Source organism: Staurois parvus, unplaced genomic scaffold, assembly GCF_062004578.1.
Source record: "Staurois parvus isolate SC_StPar_1 unplaced genomic scaffold, SC_StPar_1.0 ptg000052l, whole genome shotgun sequence".
In the NCBI taxonomy this organism is placed as follows: domain Eukaryota; kingdom Metazoa; phylum Chordata; class Amphibia; order Anura; family Ranidae; genus Staurois; species Staurois parvus.
Window position 1 is genome coordinate 4,042,346 of NW_028317848.1, and position 20,363 is coordinate 4,062,708.

The following is a 20,363-nucleotide window of genomic DNA, read 5'->3' on the forward strand; positions in this document are numbered from 1 at the left end:
ATGATGATGATGATGAAGAAGAAGAAGGATGATGATGGAGAAGAAGAAGAAGGATGAAAAATAAGAGGAATTCCAGTCCGGCAAAAAGTGTCCCTGCAGAGAGCTCTGCTATTTCTTTGACAGTTCCTTGACATTTACAGAGGTTGCAACAATGTATCTATTTGTTTCCGAATAAAAACATCTATCCTAAATGGATACAAATAGATACATTGTTGCAACCTCTGTAAATGTCAAGGAACTGTCAAAGAAATAGCAGAGCTCTCTGCAGGGACACTTTTTGCTGGCTGTAGACGGGATGAAAATCGGACGATTTTTTTTACCATTGGTGGTAACGTCGGCCGCTTGAACGACCGATTTTTCGTTTTTTAAAAGAAAAATTGGCCGTTTTTCTCCCCGTCTATGGCCTGCATTAGTGATATTATAACAAAGTGGAAGCAACTGGGAACAACAGCAACTCAGCCACAAAGTGGTAGGCCACATAAAATTACAGAGCAGGGTCAGCGCATGCTGAAGCATACAGTACTCAGAAGTCGACAACTGTCTGCAGAGTTAACAACTAAAGACCTCCAAACTTTGTGTGGCCTTCAGATAAGCACAACAACAGTGCATAGAGAACTTCATGGAATGGATTCCATGGCCGAGCAGCTGCATCCAAGCCTTAAATCACCAAGTGCAAAGCAAAGCGTCGGATGCAGTGGTGTAAAGCACGCCGCCACTGGACTCTAGAGCAGTGGAGACAAGTTCTCTGGAGTGATGAATCACACTTCTCTGTCTGACAATCTGATGGACATGTCTTGGTTTGGCAGTTGCCAAGAGAATGGTACTTGCCTGACTGCATTGTGCCAAGTGTAAAGTTTGGTGGAGGGGGGATTATGGTGTGGGGTTGTATTTCAGGGGTTGGGCTTGGCCCCTTAGTTCCAGAGAAGGGAACTCTTAAGGTGTCAGCATACCAAGACATTTTAGACAATTTCTTGCTCCCAACTTTGTGGGAACAGTTTGGGGATGACCCGTTCCTGTTCCAACATGCCTGTGCACCAGTGCACAAAGCAAGGTCCATAAAGACATGGCTGAGCGAGTTTGGGGTGGAGGAACTTGATTGGCCTGCACAGAGTCCTGACCTCAACCCCATAGAATATTTTTGGGATGAATTCGAGCAGAGACCGTGAGTCAGGCCTACTCATCCGACATCAGTGCCTGACCTCACAAATGCGCTTCTGGAAGAATGGTCAAACATTCCCATAGACACACTCCTAAAACTTGTGGACAGCCTTCCCAAAAGAGTTGAAGCTGGTATAGCTGCAAAGGGTGGGCCAACTCAATATTGAACCCAACGGACTAAGACTGGGATGCCATTAAAGTTCATGTGTGTGTAAAGGCAGGCGTCCCAGTACTTTTGGCAATATAGTGTATATATCCCATAGTTTGTAGATGCTATAACCTTCACACAAACCAATTAATATACACTTATTGGGGTTTTTTTTTTTTACCAAAACACATACAGCGGAGCACATTTTGTCCTAAATTTATGAAGAAATATGAGGTTTTATTTTTTTATTTGATATGTTTTATAATAGAAAGTAGAAAATATTGTTTTTTCCAAATTTTCTCTTTTTTTTGTTTATATAATAAAAAATGCTTAAAAAACCCAGTTGCGATTAAATACCACCAAAAGAAAGCTCTATTTTTGTGAAAAAAAAATTATATAAATGTAATTTGAGTATAGTGTTGCATGACCTCACCATTGCCAATTGACGTAGTACAGTGCGGAATAGCAGAAAAATGACCTGGAGGTTAAGCACCTTACAATCAGAGAAGTGCATGGGGAGGACCTTAGCAATTTGATTGTGTTTTTTTATTTCATTGAGCAGGCAGGTGATGCTAAAAGCTGCAAACAGAATTATAAAACAACTGACACATATCTACTTAAACTATATATCTGTTTGGCTGTAAACGTGCTTCAACATTGCTTAGTTTTGATGTTTATGTTTGGAACATCTGAAGTTCATGTTAACAAGAAATTAAAAGTACAAATAATGTAACTTTAAAAAGTTTACTGGCGATTTTTGTCCACACTGAAGATCTTCTTTAAATTTCAGAGACAAACTCAGATTTAGTCCCATAAAAGAATAGACAAAGTATATATAAAGAACATAAACGTGTCACATTTCGATAAAAAGCTGCTTCATCACCTAGATGTACTTTCTCAGACATGACACTGGCCTTTCTTCAATTTAAGCTTTTGATGCTCTTGTCTATTAAACGCCGCAGTGTTCCCTCTCCTCCCTTATTGTTCCATAAGAATGATGTAGTGTGTTTTGCGCTGTCAATCAGAGAGTTCCATAACACAGACGCTCTGTGATGAGCTAGGTGTGAATGTGACAACATATTTATTGCAAGACTGCACTTTGTGTTCCCGTCTGTCATTCAATGTGCAGTTCTATTTTACGACATAGCAGAATGCACTGACCCTATCATTCTTTGAAATAATCCTTAATTATACCTCATAAAGCTTGGCAGAAAATAGTTTCTGTGAGCACGAAGACTCCTTAGACAGTGGTATAAAAAGGAGTTATTTTCTGCTACATTAAACAAATGTAAATGGCTTATTATGAATATAAAATTATAGATTTCAATGTGAGCATGCAAATCTATATTCCTGGCTTGGTTACTGAAATGTGTCAGTTGTTTTCCGTAACTTTCATGATTCCCACTTTAATTGACTAGCTAATGTCTGTGATTGTCAGTGCGAGTCTCGCCTTCCATTTTCCTTGTAGATTTACAGCAGCAACAGCAACTTAATTTACTTCTTAGACCAGTAATGGGTCATCAGTGCCAGTGAAGCCATATGCACAAATACACATCAGTGCTATCTTGCACATCTCATTGACTTCTTCTACCGTGACACACCCAATGCTTCCAAATTATAGCACTGTATTCATTTTTCAAAGTTGATAGTTTAGAGTTCTCAGAAGGGCAGCAGCCATGATTGTTGAACGTGATCGTACTTTCTGCACATTAAAATACACAGTCATCTCAAGCCAGGGATATCATTTTATCAATAGCAGCTCCTGCAGCTGATATTAAGAACAAAAGGGGGCTCGTAGGTAATGGCTCCCTTGCTCCTGAGGTTTGAAAGGTCCTTCAGTACCACCTTTGCATGTAAAGGATTCATGGGGGAAGTTTTGAACTCCAGTTGCATATACTGGAGGGACTGCAGTATATGCTCTCATTTGGAGGGGCTGTCTCACTTTCAGAACCATATCTCTCTGTCCAGTACTCCTCCTCCAATGTCCGATTTTAGCTCTGGCATTGATCGAAATACACTATATTGCCAAAAGTATTCTGACACCCCTCCAAATCGTTGGATTCAGATGACCTCCATGGCCACAGGTGTATAAAATCAAACAACTTGGCATGCAGACTGCTTCTACAAACATTTGTGAAAGAATAGGGAGGAGCTCAGTGAATTCAAACATGGCACCATGATAGGTTGCCATCTATGCAATAAGTCCATCCGTGAAATTTCCTTGCTACTAAATATTCCACGGTCAACTGTTAGTGGTTTTGTAATAAAGTGGAAGCAATTGGGAACAACAGCAGCTGAGCCACGAAGTGGTAGGCCACGTAAAATGACAGTCGGGGTCAGTGCATGCTGAAGAGCACAGTGAGCAGAAGTCGCCAACTGTCTGCAGAGTCAGTAGCTAAAGACCTCCAAACTTTGTGTGGCCTTCAGATTAGCACAACTACAGTGCGTAGAGAGCTTCATTGAAAGCGTTTCCATGGCCGAGCAGCTGCATCCAAGCCTTACATCACCAAGTGCAACGCAAAGCGTCAGATGCAGTGGTGTAAATCACACCGCCACTGAACTCTAGAGCACCGGAGTTGTGTTCTCTGGAGTGATGAAGCACACTTCTCTGTCTGGCAATCCAATGGACATGTCTGGGTTTGGCGGTTACCAGTAGAACGGTACTTGCATGACTGCATTGTGCCAAGTGTAAAGTTTGGTGGAGGGGGATTATGGCGTGGGGTTGTTTTTCAGGGGTTGGGTTTGGTCCCTTAGTTTCAGTGAAGGGAAACCTTAAGGCGTCAGCGTACCAAGATATTTCGGACAATTTCTTGCTCCCACCTTTGTGGGAATAGTTTAGGGATATTCCAACATGAGTGCGCACCAGTGCACAAAGCAAAGTCCATAAAGACACGGATGAACATGTTTGAGGGGGAGGAACTTGACCTCAACCCCATAGAACACCTTTGGGATGAATTAGAGCGGAGATTGCGAGCCAAGCCTTCTCATCCAACATCAGTGCCTGACCTCACAAATGCGCTTCTGGAAGAATGGTCAAACCTTCCCATAGACACACACCCCATGGAAGTTAAAGTCTTCATCTCGTAAATCCACTTCATTTGTAATTGAGAGACAAGTCTACATTTATTAGATCCTCTCCAATGACTTTGAACCATGTCTATCCCTGTGAACTTAAGGGTTGAAGGGTCTCTATTATGATGGTATCTAGTGTTTTGAGAGCGAATGCTCTTTGAAACCTCTTTTGATATTATACACATGTTCTCGGAACCTATCTCTGAGTCTTCTGGTAGTGCGGCCTACGTATTGTCTATGACATGGACACTCCAGTATATAAACTGCATAACGACTATTGCAGGCCAAATGCCAATTCATGAGAGTGAGGAGGAATTGTGCAGACATTAACACATACCATACAAAAGCAGCTATATTAACCACTTGCCGTCCGCCTGCTGTTTATAAACAGCAGGACGGTGGCAATCCAGGGGCGGGTTGCCGTTCATAAATGGCACCCGCCTTTTCTAGCTGTGTGAGCTCCCTGGGAGTGTGCAGCACCGCAATCCGTTGCCCGCTGTGTCTTCCGGACACAGTGAAACACCGATCATCAGACAGGACCTCTGTACAAGGTCCCGATCATGTGATCGCCGATTGGCCAATCAGTGATCACATGCAAAGTAGTAAGCAAGATGTCACTTGTGACATCATTGCTTACTACGTGTGAAATCTGTGAATGATTACAGAGGTCACATGGTACAAGGCTATTCACAACAGCCTTGTACCATGTGACAATCTGTGACCAATCACAGCTCACTCAGTAGTTCTCAATGGCTGCAAGAATGCAGACAGAGAGAAAGAGAAATGATTGCTTTTACATCCTATATGGGTGTAAAAGCAATCACTGTCAAAAAAAATAAAAAATCTTCACCCCCCACAAGTAGTACAGTGTCACCATGGTGACACTGTACTGCTAGGGTGACAGTATGTAAAAAAACCCCCAAAAAACCATAAATAATAATTAAAAAAAAAAATAAAAATGTAAAAAAAAAGGTTTAAAAATTATAATTTTTGGTTATAAACAAATTTGGCTTATTGTTTTTTTACTAAAAAGATAACGGAAAACATTTTGGCCAATATTTATGATGAAAGATTATTTATTTGCAAAATTTTATAAGAAAAACACTTTTTTTCAACATTTTTGGACTTTCATTTACATAGCAAAAAAAATAAAAATCCCAGCGGTGAATAAATACCACCAAAATAAAGCTTTATCTGTCTTAAAAAATGGTAAAAAATTCATATGGGTACAGTGTTGCATGACCGCGCAATTGTCATTCAAAGTGTGATAGCGCTGAAAGCTGAAAATTGCCCTGGACAGGAAGGGGGTAAAAGTGTCCAGACAGGAAGTGGTTAAAACAGAGGTTTTTGGAAAAGGGCTATGAAAAAACAAAAATTAGATCAAGAGATGGAACATGTAGCCAAAATGGACCGTGAAGCGATGTTATTTGTATCCACTAACCAAAGACAAAGTAAATTCTGCCCTTTTGTAACCTCTTTCTCAATCCAACATAAAAGCATCAGTAAAATATAAATAAAAATTGGGGAATTCTTAAAGCTGACCCTGTCTTAACTAGGATTCTACCTGATAAACCAGAGATCACATTTTGGAAGGCAATTATCCTTAGCAATAGAATAGCTCCAAATGTTATAGATCCTGCAACAAAATATACTCTTTTTTTCAAATATGAAAGGATTTTATCCATGCAATAAATGCATAATTTGTCAATGTAACAAGATAAAGAAAAGAAAGGTTGAATCCTTCATATCCTCTTCTACGGGTAAATCCTATGACATTTCTACGTTTCTGACCTGCAATAGTCGTTATTCAGTTTATCCACTGGAGTGTCCATGTCATAGACAATACATGGGCTGCACTACCAGAAGACTCAGAGATAGGTTCCGAGAACATGTGTATAATATCAAAAGAGGTTTCAAAGAGCACTCGCTCTCAAAACACTATATTATTAACGGTTCTTGCACGGCAAGACCACTTACTGTTATTAAGTGTTCTTGCAAGAACACTTATTGTTATCTCACATATATATTCTTATTATAGCCAACTTTACCTTATATATTCTTATTATAGCCACCCTAACTCCTCCCACAGTTTTTGCACCACATAGACAAGTAATATACCGAAACGTGCGGATTGTTCCTGATTGGTGTATTACTTTGTGGAACGTTTCACCGAATGGTTCACGAAATATCGCAGTTTTTGTGGTGAAATTTGTCCCATAGGAATGAATGGCGCAACTAGAGTGAGAACTGACAAAGCTAGAGTGTGGAAGGAAAAATCAGGACATGATTTCTAAACTGCCATCACTCTGTCATTTTCAAACCCACCTACACATATCTTATATCAATACGTTCAGCTTTCCCTGCTGCCACTAAAAATGTCCACAGCTAAGCCATAGTCCTGATAGTTTTCACAATATTACCATTTGTTTTCAACTCACCCCTCCCATTGACTTTCATTGAAACTTCACTCACAGCCACCTGAAATTTTAAACTGCAACTGTGCCTTCATTTTTAATATTTCAGAGACATACTATACATCAAAATGTAGGTCTGGCTAGCATTTATACTTTTAAAACTACAACTGTTTGAAGATGGCAATCGCCAGTGACGTGAGCAAGTTGGAGCAGTGTGTTTATAAAAATTCCTCTCACCTTGCACTAGAGTGAGTTGCCATAGCAACCCAGCTGTGTCAGCAGAGTGACCAAGGCTACTCCGCCCACTCCAGTTGTAGACTACTGCTCCAGGCAAGAACACTTCACACAATTTCCCCAGAAATTGTAGATTTTCTAGTCTCACATATATATTCTTATTATAGCCAAATTTACCACCCTAACTCCTCCCACAGTTTTTACACTACATAGACAGTAATATACCGAAACGTGCTGATTGTTCCCAATTGGTGTGCTATTACTTTGTGGAACGTTTCGCCGAATGGTTCATGAAATATCACCATTTTTGTGGTGAAATTGGTCCCATAGGAATGAATGGCGGAATGTTCAAAACTAGAGTGGGAGCTGACAAAAGCTAGAATGTGAGCTGAAAAATCAGGACATGATTTCTAAACTGTCATCACTCCCACATTTTCAAGCCCACCTACACAAATCTTATATCAAAACGTTCAGCTATCCCTGCTGCCACTAAAAATGTCCACAGCTAAGTCATAGTCCTGATAGTTTTCACAATATGACCATTTGTTTGCAACGCCAATTGACATTCATTGATACAGCACTCTAGCCACCTCAAATTTGAAGGGCAATTTCTAAACCACGACTGTGCCTTCATTTTTATTATTTCAGAGACATACTATGCATCAAAACCACAACCATTTGAAGTTGGCAACCGCCAGTGAAGTGAGCAAGTTGGAGCAGTTTGTTTTTAACCACTCTTCTCTGCCCTTGCTGTAGAGTGAGTTGCCATAGGAACCCAGGTGTGTGAGCAGGCAGCAGAGTGACAAGCCACTCCACCCAGTTACTCCGCCCACTCCAGTTGTAGGTTACTGGTGGAGGCAAGAACACTTCACACAATTTCCCCAGAAATTGTAGCTTTTCTAGTTATTATTATACATTATTTATATAGCGCCAAAAGGTTTGCTCAGCGCTGTACATTATAGTGGGGGACAGTACATGAGACAACACAGTAACAAGACAAAACACGTGGGTTCGAGGGCCCTACTCTTTTGAGCTTACAATCTAGGAGGGAGGGGATAGTGGTACAGGAGGAAGTGGCTGTAGGGGATGGAGTGGTAGGAGGAGTAGAGGAGATCGGCAATTAGGTGAGGGTGGAGTAGGCTTCCCTGAAGAGATGGGTTTTCAGGGTGCGCCTGAAGGGGAGGAGGGAAGGTGACAGTCTGATGGATTGGGGTAGAGAGTTCCAGAGGATGGGGGAGGTCCTGGAGAAGTCCTGCAGTCGGTTATGGGAGGTGGAGACCAGGGAGCTAGAAAGTAGGAGGTCTTGTGAGGAGTAAAGATTACGGGTTGGGTGGTATTTGGGTATCAGGACGGTTAGGTAGTTTGGGGCGGCGTTATGAATGGCTTTGTATGTCAGTGTTAGTAGTCTGAATTTAATGCGTTGGGCAATCGGAAGCCAGTGGAGGGACTGGCGGAGGGGGGTGGCGGATACGGAGCGGTTAGTAAGGTGGATGAGTCTGGCCGCTGAGTTCAGGATAGACTGAAGCGGGGATAGTCTGTGATGAGGTAGGCCAGTGAGGAGGGAGTTGCAGTAGTCGAGTCGTGAGATAATAAGGGAGTGAACGAGTTGTTTAGTAGTGTCTGGGGTTAGGAACGTACGTATTTTGGAGATGTTGCGGAGATGGAGCCTGTATGAGTTCATAGGGATAGACATGGTTCAAAGTCATTGGAGAGGATCTAATAAATGTAGACTTGTCTCTCAATTAGAAACAAAGTGGATTTACGAGATGAAGACTTTAACTCCCATGGGATACAATGTAGACACGGATATTAATTGTTTTATCGCTAACAGCTAATTTTCGCCAATTTTAGTTTATTTCCTACTAAGTTTCTTGGTCCCCAAACTATATACAATTTTATATTTTAGTATACGGATTTTATATTTTTTAGGTATTACTATTCAATTTTGAAGTTATACTATTCTATATAATTAGCTATTATTACAAATTTAGTTATTTCCTACTAAGTTATACAGACCTCTTATTATTTATGTATTATTGACATTTTATCATATGGATTATATTTTTTAGGTATACTATTCTACTTTGGAGCGATACTAGTCTATATAATTTCTATCATTATTATAACTTTTTATGAGATATTTGTATGAGGCTTCTGATATTTTTAATAAATCGCTCATGGTAATACTGTTATTTAATACTGGTATTATTATTTTTAGGTTTATTTCATTCTATTTTACTGTCGGTCTGTTTTGTCGATTTATTATATCCCATAACATATATTTTTTTGATTTCTGATTTGATTCAGATCACATTTCTAGGTTTTATATCATTTTTTTTTATTATTATATTTGCATTATGTGTTGGCAACATTGTTGGGATCATTAAAACACACATTGTAATATTTATTGCACCTGCGCAGAACAAACGGTCGCATTCAAACATAGTAATACACTTAATGCTCTTCATAATTACTAATAGGCATTCTCATTTTTACCCCCTATTTCTTCAAGAATACATAAATAATCCCTTTTCTTTAGCGTTTACATTTTTTGGGAAGTTGTTCCTCTGTGTTTTGCAAATATCAGCCGTTTCTCCTGTGCTGTTGGGATTCAGACCTCACGGAAAATGGCGCCCGCACCTGCGCATTTCCCTGGAGGTTTTTGGCAAAATGGCACCCGGTCAATTGCGCAGGCAGTTTCAGGGCCATAAAACGAATAGCTCAGACGTCTGGCGGCATTGGCACACCCCTTTTGAAAATGTACATGGTACAAAATGCGTTAAGGAAGAGCCGCACGCCGTGACGTCACGCCTCCGGATCACGGAGGTTCGGAGGCTATCTTTAGATTTCAGCTGGTCAGTTTATCTCATGTCAGCAATGTGCTAAACTGTTTACTCCTATGTATGATATGCTTCTTTCATAATAAATATTCAAGTAATTACTACACTATGGGCACCCTTCTTTCTAGCCCTGCACCGAGCTATTAACATTTCAGGATCCTGGGTGACATCTGGCCTTAACCATCCCAGAATCCAGAGGAGGGATATCCATACCAATCTCCACATTCATCCCACCTTAAAAGGGGACCTCTGGCTGAATACAACATATTTTTACACTGCACATTTAAAATGCGCATCTGGTGAGTGTGCATTTTTACCACCTTCCACATGTCACTGGATCATCTTTATATGAATTATTGGAATATTTGAACATTTTATTCTTCACTTCGGGATCAGATTTATATCACTAAAAGGACAATTTGCACATCCTTTTTTTGGGACAATTATCTATTACTTTATTTATTTATTAGTATTATTTGATTCACCTTTATTATTATAATCATACACCAGAACACTCCAGATTTATCTATTTCATTTCATATTCATTTCTTGGAATATTGATAGATCTAGCACTTTATATTTATATATATTCATTTCATCAGTCGTGAATTTTATGTTGATATCATAGTGCTGCACTTTTTTTAATATATTTTTTATAAAAGAAATATTTCTTTGAAAAAAGCCCCAGTGGATTCAAGTAATTATTCTGGCACTTTAATTGGTCATGGTCCACATGATTGAGGATGTGATAGGGATGTATCAATTGCCTAAAAAAACCTGCCCTAAAAAATGTACTTCTTTGTCATCTCAGAAGGTTGGGAGATACAGGTTGGATACCCTTCCCCACCTTAAACCCTACTTTGAAGTGCCACGGCATGATATTAGCAGAGGTGTGGTGTCTAGTGAAAGCAGATTTGTAATTTCATGTTACAGTGGACTGGATTATCTAGTGTTTGATGATTTATATACCATTACAAGCCATGGGATCTACACTATAGCCAGCAAAAAGAAGGACATGGTAAGACGTATCTGTTTCTACCTGGCCCCAAATGCAGTGTTACTGTATACCCTATTTGCCTGACTGCATTTTGGGTTGATGCCAAAATTAGCTTAATATTTTTCAATTCTATTCTGAGCAAAAGAAAAGAATACATAACTAAATTTTACAAAGGATTTCAACTGAAAGTTGGGGCATAGGCAGAACTAAATCAAAATCCAGTTGCTCTATTTATGAAGCCAAAAATGCAGCAGTTTAGATTAATTCAAAGTAGTAACCAATGATAATCAGAATTTGTAATTTATTGATCTGCCTGCAATTCACTGAAATCTGATTGGCTAAAATAGGTTATTATATTTTTGGATCATGATTGCTATATGCACTGTTTTATGAGAAAGCCCTAATGTATTATATAAAATGGTACTGTATTGTTTTAAAGCACTGCTCACCTGGAACACCAGCCTGCATCCAGAAGCTAATGTCTGTTCCTTCTGCCATGCCAAACAGTTTGGTTATATTGATAGGTGCCAGCAGCTGCATGACTTCTAACATGATGGTCCGGGCTTCTTGCTTTCCAGAAAACTGAATACCAAGAGGCATAAATGTTCCAAAATCAGACTCCATCACCAGGTCCATGTTTCCAATGTTTTTCTGTTGTGTAAAGAAAAAAAAACCCATATTCAAGAAAGTCAAATAAAACAAACTTTCCCAAAGGCAACCTTACCAGAATATATGCAATACCAATTATTTCTGCTTATTATTTTTATTTAACTTTTTTTCTGGAAATTAATTATCCAAATACATAATTTGTTCACCGCTTTTGACTCTTTAATAAAAAAAAAAAAAAAAAGAACGCTACCATGGCACTCTCCACATTATGATTGTTTTGTTTATGTTGCTTAGCAGACAGAAATCTGAGCCTTCCAATATAATATTGATAACTGCTACCAATCAGACTCTTGAAAATGATTGTTTCATTTTGGTTTATAAAAAACAATTAAATTAGGTTTTTAATTTTTAGGCCTCATGCACACTGGGCGATTTAAAAACATGTTTTTTAGTGTTTTTACATTAGCGGTTCACAGCACTTCGCTGTGTTTTCTGTGTTAGCGTTTTATAGCACAAAAACATTTTTGTCTCAAAAACACCAGTTTGCCTCATTTACCAGCAATAGAGATTTTTTACAGCTAGAACACTCCTCTTGAAACCGTGATAGACCACCTGCATTCAGATTGGCCGATTCTGTCAGAGAAATGCTTTCTTGCCACTGGGACACAGATCCAAGATATTATAGCTGGGCATCATACCCGCGACTTGACTAGCTTAGGTGCAAAATCTAGAACTCTTTATTGAGCAGAAATACAAGTTTTTATACACTCCAGAAATAGGGGCAATCCCCACATGAACACAAAAAAAACAAATATTACACATTGGGATAAAACACCCCACACTGATTAGGTAAGGGCTTGATCACATTATCTTAAACAGTGCAAACGGTAAACAGTACTGCCAGAAAACGTCCCTGACAAAAAAATGCTGATTAAAGCCTGTGTGTGCACATAGGATAATATGCTGGGGAGTGCACTGTAGAAAAAGACACCAGAAGCCAAAAACAGCAGCTGTAAATACGCCCAGTGTGCATGAGGCCTTAAAATTGGTATGCGTATTGATGAATCAAAGTGACCTTAACTCTGGTAGCAAATGAGTATAGATCAACCACACTTCAGATCTCCATATTTCTCATTGAGATTTAGGTGCAGCTAAATATAAACAGCCCAGACTAGTATTTCTCAACCTTTTTACAGTCAACGCATCATTTAAAATGATTCACAATCTTGAGGCACACTATTCTAAAATGTAAAAAAATAACCTAATAGTTTTACATATCACCGCAGCGTCCACATGTGTGGGTCACCCAACATTAGAGGTGATTTATTCCTCCAACTTTGCAAACTCGTACTGAATAGTATTTTAGAAATTTCTCCTCTCCCTCACGTTCTCTAACTTTTTCTACTAATATGACACAAGTGCTGACAGAAAGGGGCAGGGGTGGGGCAAACAAGAATGCTGTGCAGATGCACGACACTCTCTTTATCAAGCGTCGTTGCCATTGGTGGTTAGGATGCCAGTGACCAACATGGTGCCCAGGGTTGTAATGCTGCACAATTAAAACCTGTGGCATTGTGTAAAAAAAAGGAAGCTTGATCAACTTAATGGCTTGTTGACAATTTTCGGGCTATTTGTGACAATTTCTCAGCATTTTGCCAAGGCACCCATGAATAACCCAGGAGGCGCCCCAGTTGAAAAAAGCTGGCCCAGACTGAATTCAGATTCTTTCAGTCTGGCATGGTTCGTCTCAGTGCAGCAACTGGTAAGGGCCCATTCACACCTACGCAATTTAGTGCATTACTGCAATGTGATAATGCACCATGCATGCATTGGCTCATTCTGATGCAATTCATTTTCAGTAGTGTTCTAAGGCAGACTTTTTCAACCGGGGTGCCTTCAGGGGTGCCTTGACAAAATGCTTAAAAATTGCCCTAAAATTGCATATATGCCAGCAGGTGGATCAAAACCACCTTTTATTTGCACAAAGCCACAGGTTTTCATTGCACATCATTACAACCTTCTAGCTACTAGCATCCTGACAACCAATGACATCATCCATTAATTGGGAGGACGTCAGGTGCGTGAACAGCATCCTGAACACAGCCGCAGGCCCTAATTTGATAAATGTGCAGGTGAGTGGCCCCTGAATGCACATTGTCAGTGTTCAGGGCAACACCTTTGCATCTACACACCTGTCAAATTAGGACCTGTGGCTGTCTTTGTATCCCTATAGCATAACATAGGCTGCCTGCCCACAGCAATAGCTGTGATTCACATTGTACAGGCCACAGCACATATGTGAATGAACCCCAAGACCTAATTTACACACAGAACTTTATTAACTCAATATAGTTTTATCTTTTAGGTTTAGCTGGGATTTTGTATGTTATGTTGGTTTCGACTAATAATGATTTTAGTGTATTTTTAGTGGAAATGTTGTTTGGCATTTTCGGAGGGGGGGTCGGGGGTCTGTCATGTAGGCTTTATTGGGTCCTGTGATTCCTAACAGCAGCCCTGACTGAGGGAAAAGAGAACGCTGGAATACTAGTCAGTACCAGTGTGAACACCTCTAACATTGGGTGTCCTATATTTGTGGATGTTGCTGCATTATGTGTTTGTTTTACACTTTATAATGCGGTTCCTCAAGATTCCGCACAATTTTAAAGAGTGTCCCAAATGAAGAAAGGTTGAGAAGCACTGTTCTAAAGGCACTAAGGCTCCAATGCACATCCATTGCAGCACATCAGCACTACCATGTGTTGTGGTGTACTGAATGGCTTGTCCAACTCTTTGTCTGTTTTGGTGAGTTGGCATTCCATCCAAATTACTATATGTGTTAATGAACCAACTGGGCATGAATGGGCCCATAATGTTAATGATCAGAATACATTGGTCTTGTTTACAGAGATGGTCACGTAAATAGGATAGCTGCCAGCAAGTGTAAAATACAGTACAACTGACATTATCCTCTGCTATGCCCGAATACCAAGCCATTCAGAATGGACCAAGATCTGACACTTCTGGGTAGTGTAAAAGCTTGTCCTCTCCCCTCACATTGATATTGGCCCATCACTATCATAGGCCACCTCTTTGGTCAATAGGAATGTGTGTGAGGTGGGAAGAACCAGGCCAGCAAAATCACTGCCAGAAATGTCAGCGTTTAGCCTGTTTGGTTTGACTTGGCATTCAGTCATAGCAGAGGGCAATGAGAGCTGCTGCAGGTATGCGCGGGAGCTTCTAGGTGCCTGAACTTTATATATGCTAGTAACATTCTTTATTTTAAATAACACTATGACTTTAAAAACCTCAACCCCATAAGTATAGCTCTGCTATAACATCAGATTTTAAGATTCCTAACAATTCAAAGTGAGCATTGCCTGTACCACACAATGAGGAACACAAAGACCTTTGCACATGACCAGATTTTTCAGTATAGTGTTTTTGGAAAGTGTAAGGGGGTGTCATGCCTTCAGCAATTTGTTCTTTGTTAATTAGGCATTATTAGTATGCCTTATCAGTTTGTAATTCTCTGTTCATTGTGTAACTGCTCCATCTAGTGGCTGTTTGTATACACTGCATCTTTTCACAGTAGAAGTTTGACCCATTTCAGCTTCCATAGCTTGTAGCCTATGAACTCTGATTACATCATCAGCCCTGCTCATAGCAGCCATTTCCTCATCACAGACTCCATTCCTGTGGTAACCACGCTGCTGGTAGGATCCAACCCTCACATTCAGGTTCACAATAGCATCGTCGGTACGTCTACACACATGTCTATATCTTATGCATCTGTGTTTTATGTAACCTACATGTCTTACATGTGTTTATATGTGCATTGCCTTACTGTAATGTATAATATGCTTTGTCACATGGCAGACAGTGTTAATAAGCGCCTTATTTTCTGTTCCTCAGTTTCACCTCTTATATCTTTGCAATAAAGACAAAGTTGGACGTTGCTTCTTTGTCAACTCATTGCCGAGAAAGGTTTAGCTGTCTGTCAAGCTATGTACCTTCACACATAAGGAGGACAGAACAGGGGGGGGTTATGGAAAAAGGGTAAACATAGCTTTCCTATAAAAAGGCCATTGGTTAGAGCAGTGCTTCTCAACTTTTTTTCAGCCAAAGCACCATTTAAAATCCTGCACAATCTTGAGGCTCCTTTTAAAAGTCTGCACAAACTCAACCACTTCAAGTACGGACACTTTCACCCCCTTCCTGTCCAGGCCAACTTTCAGCTTTCAGTGCTATCACACTTTGAACGACAATTGCATGGTCATGAAACACTGTACCCATATGAATTTTTTAGCATTTTTTTTTGAGACAGATAAAACTTTATTTTGGTGGGATTTATTCACCACTGGGATTTTTATTTTTTTGCTATATAAATGAAAGTCCAAAAATTTTGAGAAAAAAAAAAAGTGTTTTTCTTATAAAAGTTTGCAAAAAAAAAAATCTTGGCCAAAATGTATTCAGCTTTTTAGTAAAAAAAATAACCCAAATTAGTTTATAACCCAAAATTATAATTTTTCAAAAAATGCTTTTACATTTTTATTTTCTTTTATATTAATATTTATGGTTTTTTTTAACATACTGTCACCCTAGTGACACTGTACTACTTGTGGGGGGGTGATGAAGATTTTCTTTTTGTTTTTTGTTTTTTACACCCATAAAGGCTGTTAAAGCAATCATTTCTCCTTCTCTCTGACTGCATTCTTGCAGCCATTGAGAAATACTGTGAGACAGGGGCGGACTGACAACTCATGGGAACCCCAGGCAATAGGGGACCATGGGGCCCCTGTGTCCTTGCCCACACCCAAACTACACCCAAAAAGCCTATGAAAAAGGTACCAGGGGCATCTCATGAGGCACCCTGCTGACCCTGGGCCCTTGGGCAGTGCCCGAGTTCCCAAATGGTCAGTCCGCCCCTGCTGTGAGAGCTGTGATTGGTCACAGCTTGTCACATGGTACAAGGCTGTTGTGAATAACCTTGTACCATGTGACCTCTGTGATCATTCCCAGATTTCACAGGTAGTAATCAATGATGTCAGAAGTGACATCTTGCTTACTACTATTCATGTGATCATTGATTGGCCAATCAGTGATCACATGATTGGGACCTCACACAGAGGTCCCGTACAGCGATCGGTACGCGCTGCACAGGCAGGGAATATAAACGGCCACCCACTCCTGTACTGCTCCTCTCCGGCCATTTATGTATATAGGTGGGACGGGAAGTGGTTAAGGTACCCTTTAAAATTCTGCACAATCTTAAGGAACCCATTACAAAATGTAAAAAAACTAAACAGTTTTAAAGAATGCAGCAACATCTGCACATGTGGGACACCCAACGTCAGAGGTGATTTATTCTTCCAAAGCAAATACACCTCCGGATACTAGTACTAATTAGTATTCCCTCAGTTTCTCTTCCTCAATCAGCAAATGTGACACCAGTCCTGACAGAGAGGGACAAGCAAGGATGCTGTGCAGGTGTCTAATGTCCTTCTCATCAACTGATGACATCATTGTGTTTTTGTGTCTGCGGCTAGAAAGTTGTAATAGTTCACAATGTAAACATGTGGCTTTGTGTTACAAAAAGGCAGGCTTGATCCACCTGCTGGCTTGTTTACAGTTTTTGGACAATCTTTAGGTATTTTGCCAAGGCATCCCTGAAGAAACCTAAAGGCAACCCAGGGTGCCTGGGCACCCTGATTGAAAAAGGCTGGGGCAGAGTTCTAAATATGCAGTTAAAGGCTCTAGTGAGGAAAAAAAAGGCTCTCTTTACAATCTCAAATCATTTAAAATAGTAAAAAAAAATAACAAATACAACCATCAAAAATCAGGTCAATAGCTTTAATGGCACTCGACCGCCACATACCATTTAGAAAGCCCTACAGCCTAGGGTAAAGCTTCACAGACTGCAGAAAATGAACCCGTTATTTAAAGTTCTACCTGTGCTTTCAAGTTACAAAAAAAAAGTGACAGAACATGTTCGCTGTCCAAAGTGAGCTAATGACATAGAGCCGTAGTATTCTCTATAATTAACATTTCTACCTCCCTGGCAATCTCATGTACCTATTTGGTGCTGTGATTGCTCTTTTAACCTATCCTTATATAAAGTGTAAAATGCTTTGTGTGTCATGTTGGTGTGTAATTTGAAGTCAGATCACTAAATGACGTCTCAGTCGTCCATGAAAAGCATTCTCTACTGGAAATCAGGAAAAATATATTCTGGCTGTGTATGTACTATGGCTTATTCTGGAATGTTGCATTTTGGCTTGGAAATGTAAGTCTGATTTACAATATATGTTATATGCAATTAGTGATATACTAATATTAGTGATATACTACAAAAAAAACCTCCCTAAAAATTATTTATCTATGTGTGGTTAAATGCAGTATTTATTTCAAACTCTAATGGCAATATGTCACCAAGAAAAGAGCATTTGGATATAGATAGTCAATATATTAAAGAACAGTCAGATATATATAGGTGATAAGTCTCACGAGGCCTTCTTAACCAGTTTCTGCCCTAATAGGGAGAGTTCTAGTTTCATCTGATCAATGAATGAATGGTAAATTATCTCCACTCATAGCCAACAGCCCAACATATCTTTTTCCACTGGCACATAATGGGGCAACAGCACCCAAGTATAGTCCTCCTCAGCTTCAAACCATCAAGTGCACCTTTCATGTCATATTGAGGGGCAGCACTGCACTGAAGTGATAACTGTACACTACAGAAATGCATATCGCTCAGTGGCAAGTTCTGCTAGGAAGCCAAGGTCTTCAACAATTAAAGTGGAGTTCCACTCACCCTGTCAAAAAATAAAAGTCAGCAGCTACAAAAACTGTAGCTGCTGACTTTTAAAAATCAGCCACTTACCTGTCCCTCGGTCCTGTGGTGTGTCCCCTGCAGTCCGTTTCACAGGCCGTCCTGTATTCCAGGAGGCCGGCATCTTCAGTGTGGGCACCCAGCTGTGACTACTTGCGGCTTCACAGCCGGGTACCCACTCCACATGCACAAGAAGCGCTGCGCCTTGTGAATGGTGCTGTGGTCTTCTGGGATCTGTCACGTGTCCCAAAAGACTACAGGGAGGGTGGGAGGGAGGACACCTTCCATTTCCGATCGCCTAGGCGATTGGACCGGAAGTGGGAGCGGGTACCTGTCAAATTTGGGTACCTGCCCCCACCCCCAAAGGTGCCAATCCTTAATGGGGAGCGGGGAAGCAGTCCTTAAAGCGGAACTTCCCCTTTTGGGGGGAGCTCCACTTTAAGAGGCAATGCATTGCCCATACTTGGCATATGATTAACTAAAAGAAAAGTTAACTTTCTCTAGACTAATCTCTACAGCTTTAAAGCAATGTCCAGAAAATTAAGATTGTGCTATATGTGCTCTGAATATGCTGTGGAGATTTACAACTGTAAACTGTGTTTCTGCTGATGAAAATAAGAGTGCAGCCTGTTATTTTCCTATTTATAACTTAGCAGCATGTGCTTTAAATAGTGAGCCGCCCACATAATACCGATATGTCCCTTGTTAAAATGTACATGCTTTCCATAACTTACAAATTGTTAACACATGGTAAGGAAATTAAGATATGGAATAAATTACTAAAAAACTATTTGTTTTTCACAGGGGAAAAGGGTATTTAAAAACTTGATTATTCACAAATGTGTATTGCTTGTTTGATAAGAGAAACATGTTACAGTTACAAGAAAAAGTATGTGAACCCCTTGGGATTACGTGGAGTTTTGCATGAATTGGGCATAAAATGTGCTCTGAACGTCATGTAAGTCACAACAATAGAAGAACACAGTCTACTGAACATAATACTACACAAACATTAGATGTTGCCATGGTTTAATTGCACATAACATGTAAACATTCACAGTGCAGGGAGGAAAAAGTATGAACCTTTGGACTTAACTGGTTGACCCTCCTTTGCAGCAATAACCTCAACCAAACGTTTCCTGTAGTTGCAGATCAGACCTGCACAACGATCTGGAGTAATTTTGGACCACTCCTCTTCACAAAACTGTTTCAGTGTAGCAATATTCTTGGGATGTCTGGTGTGAATCGCTCTCTTAAGGTCATGCCACAGCATTTCAATCGGGTTGAGGTCAGGACTCTGACTGGGCCACTCCAGAAGGCGTATTCTGTGCTGTTGCAGCCATTGTTTTGTTGAATTACTTGTATGCTTTGGGTCATTGTCCTGTTGCATCACCCATCCTCTGCGGAGCTTCAGTTGGCGGACAGATGGTCGTACGTTTTCCTGCAAAATGTCTTTATAAACTCTGGAATTCATTTTCCCATCAATGACAACAATCCGTCCAGGCCCTGAGGCAGCAAAGCAGCCTCAAACCATGATGCTCCCTCCGCCATGTTTTACAGTGGGGATGAGGTTTTGATGTTGGTGTGCTGTGCCTTTTTTTTCTCCACACATAGTGTGTGTTCTTCCCAAACAACTCAATCTTGGTTTCATCTGTCCACAGTATATTTTGCCAGTAGTGCTGTGGAACATCCAGGTGCTCTTTTGCAAACTTCAAACGTGCTGCAATATTCTTTTTGGACAGCAATGGCTTCCTCTGCGGTGTCCTCCCATGTACTCCATTCTTGTTTAATGTTTTCCTTATTGTAGATGTTTCAACAAAAATGTTAGCATGTGCCAGAGATTTCTGTAGGTCTTTAGCTGACACTTTGGGATTCTTCTTTACCTCATGCAGCATTCTGCGCTGTGCTCTTGCAGTCATTTTTACAGGACGACCATGCCTAGGGAGAGTAGCAACAGTGCTAAACTTTCTCCATTTGTAGACAGTCTGTGTCAGGGATCCCCTCGATCCCCGCCGCGATGGTCCCGGCGCAGGCGCAGTATGCCGACCTGTGCAGGGAC

The 20,363-nt window shown here is 40.3% G+C and overlaps 1 protein-coding gene across 3 annotated transcripts in view; it reads right to left on the reverse strand.

The window, feature by feature from the left end:
• The window catches only part of CPQ (carboxypeptidase Q), a 586,146-nt gene that overhangs the window by 67,881 nt on the left and 497,902 nt on the right, over window positions 1-20,363 (reverse strand). For all 3 annotated transcript variants that reach the window (XM_089666608.1, XM_089666616.1, XM_089666624.1), the window contains exon 7: window positions 11,313-11,514. In XM_089666608.1, the coding sequence (XP_089522734.1) occupies window positions 11,313-11,514 (202 nt within the window). The remainder of the gene's footprint in view (window positions 1-11,312; window positions 11,515-20,363) is intronic.